This window comes from Habropoda laboriosa, unplaced genomic scaffold, assembly GCF_001263275.1.
Source record: "Habropoda laboriosa isolate 0110345459 unplaced genomic scaffold, ASM126327v1 scaffold68, whole genome shotgun sequence".
Lineage (NCBI taxonomy): Eukaryota > Metazoa > Arthropoda > Insecta > Hymenoptera > Apidae > Habropoda > Habropoda laboriosa.
Genome location: NW_017100195.1, coordinates 140,060 through 142,961, shown reverse-complemented (window position 1 = coordinate 142,961; position 2,902 = coordinate 140,060). Strand labels below are relative to the sequence as shown.

General features: G+C 34.5%; 1 protein-coding gene across 1 annotated transcript in view; it reads right to left on the bottom strand.

Annotated features, from left to right (window-relative positions):
• LOC108570310 (mitochondrial sodium/hydrogen exchanger 9B2) overlaps nt 1-2,902 on the bottom strand; it is a 131,485-nt gene that overhangs the window by 19,671 nt on the left and 108,912 nt on the right. Inside the window, exon 5 of the mRNA XM_017932149.1 lies at nt 2,305-2,469. Within this exon, the coding sequence (XP_017787638.1) occupies nt 2,305-2,469 (165 nt within the window). The remainder of the gene's footprint in view (nt 1-2,304; nt 2,470-2,902) is intronic.

The window sequence follows — 2,902 nt, the reverse complement described above, 5'->3', positions numbered from 1 at the left end:
TGGACGGAATTAGTTCAAATTTTCTTGATGTTTACTTCCAATTTTATATGGAAGATTTTTAAAAATTTTCCAGTTTAGTGAAGATCTGCAAAGAAAATTATATCATAGGATGTCACAGAACTTGTTAAACAATGCAACGTAAAATTTTCCTGCCTAATTTTTTTCTAGTTTCACTTGGAACAGAGTTGTAGCCTTGCAAAACACAAAAGTGTGACTAAAAGACTGGCTCAAATTGAACATAAATTTCGAAAAACCTATTTTATCGCTTTTAAATGGCGAATTCATTCACAGACACAGAAATTCGTCGATAAATAAACAAACAAGGAAGAGATGTTTGAAATCAATACGTTATCTCGTGTTCGTCAATTAAATGGCTAAGGGAAAAGTGGAGAAAGTTTAGTACTCCAAGTAAAAAGAACGAAATCGAAGAGGTTTAATATTTACGGTTGCGATCTTTATGTGGAAACATTGTGATTGATTTAACAAAGAGTAAACTATCGTACTTTCGTTTTATGACGCACTTTCGTTTAAGTTGATGCACCTATAAAATTAATCAGTTGCGTGGTGGTATTTGAGTTTACTAGCTTCGTTACGATTCAATTGAATTAAAAGTAAATGCACAGGTAAATTGGATTCGTATTATTTGTTTCTCGGTTGTAAATTAGCCAAACTGAAATTTATCCGTTAAACATAGTGTCATTTCGTTCCATTAACTTCGTAAGAAAATTTGCAACGTGTCAGAGTGCCCCGTACGCAGATTTGAATATTCAAATTTATTATTACTTTTTACTTTAATATTACTTTTGGAGAAGAAACGAATATAAAATTAAAGTAGAAAATTTCGTATCGCAATTATACGTTCAGTTGAATTTCTGTTATTTCGCAAAAACAGAAAAACTTTTTTAACGAATGTTTTGAAAAACAAATTGGAAACATAACGCACAGCGGAAAATACATATTGCGTAATATCGAGGAAAACACATATGGCTTAAAAGTATTTTCGATACGTATAAATCACACGTGCCATTTCCATCAGCATCTGTGGCGTTACATTGCCATATCAACTTTAAATCTCGAACAAATCGGTTTTACATCGTAACAACACGAAACACGTTTCTATAAATTCCTTGAAATTTAAGGAAGTGAGGTGGGTGAGGAACGTCGTTACACTGTTTTCACCTCAATTTATTAATGTATAAGTGTATGGTCGTATAGGCGTAATGTTAGGACGGGGAGACAGGAGTAGCGATAGATAAAGATAGAGGTGGAGAAAGTGATGGAAACGGAAAATTCGTTCGTCCTCGTGCGAACCTGGATGCCACATGTGCGCTTCTTAGGCTACTCGAGGACGAAGGCAAGTCTTAACCCGGGGAGAGACAAAAGAACGGAAACTAAAATCTGAAGGAGTTGGAAAAGAGGAAGTTCGCGTGGAAGAATAGAACGACATTCGGTAAGGGTTTGTTGACGACGACGTCCCCGCCACAGAAGAAAATTTCTTCTTCGAATAATTCACCCCGAGAAATATAAAAATTAATTTTGTAAACATTTTCATTTTCTTTTTCATGCATCATCGTTGAGAAGTTATATTCATCGATGAATAATCTTGGAAATCGAGTAATTGGTACATTCTAAAAATATTTTCTCTCTATTTCTTTATTACGCGAGCCACCGTTTACTATTGTGATAATAAACTCACAAAACTACGCGAGAGGAAACCAGCAGGTACACGTGAGCTCTGATATAAGCAGCACAGAGCTCTCCCAGATAGTCATCCATTTAAATACGCATTATCTCTGTCCAGCATAAGCTTATTTTCTGTGATTAAGCGAATTTAATTCAACGCTGATGAATGTAATTCAATTTCAGGATCTACTGCCACTAACAGGACAATGCTTTGTTCCCTCTATCCGTTCCATTCTAATTCGATAAATAATTGTTTCTCGTTGAAGCACGAATTACCAGTTGAGAAACACAGGTATGAACAGTTTCTCCACTAACGCGACGTAAATAATTCTGGAATATATATTTTATACGTTCCAATAAAATATTTAATACTACGTTCAATGGCTGAGCTATTTTTTTCGTTGATAATTTCTCACAGTGAATATCGTGGGTATATTGGCGAAACAGATGTTAAATTAAAAAATGCTCGTTTTTACTTTATGATCAAAAAAATATGTATATAAAAATTGTCCTTAAAAAATGGCGATAATCGTAAGAAATGAGAGGAATTTTGGATGAAATGAAATTACATTTCTCCTGTAAGAGAAACTATACTAAATGGATGATAATAAATGTACTTACATCGTCGACTTCCCAGCCCTGTTTTTGCCAGAAGTAACAGCTGACAAATGCAGCTGCAACCACTGCTAAAGGTCCAGCACCTCCTAGCTCGATCGCCTCGCTTCCAAAGACTGCTAGCAATCCACCACCTAATAGCATCAGCACTCTCAGGGGCACCATAAAAGGCTGAAACATTACGAATTGAAAGATCGAATGAATTCGTGTTCAAACAAGAACTCTTTAATGTTACTTCGTTTTATTAGATTTCATGTGGCAATTGTTTATTTAACTAGTAGTAGGTTTTAAGTTATGTTTTTTAGGTTAGGTTGCATTGGTGCAGGTTTCAGGTTATACTTTGTAGGTTAGGTTACATTGGTGCAGGTTTCAGGTTATATTTTGTAGGTTAGGTTACATTGGTGCAGATTTTAGGTTATATTTTGTAGGTTAGGTCATATTTTCTAACATTTTTACTTTTTATATCCTCTGAAAAAAATTGAAAGTTTTCTTCACTTAGTAATTACCTATGAAAAAGAATTCAAAATTTTTCAGTGGAATTCGACAGGAGTTGAATAATTAAATTTGCGGGGAAGTAGGTGAAAATGGATACTAATTAATCACA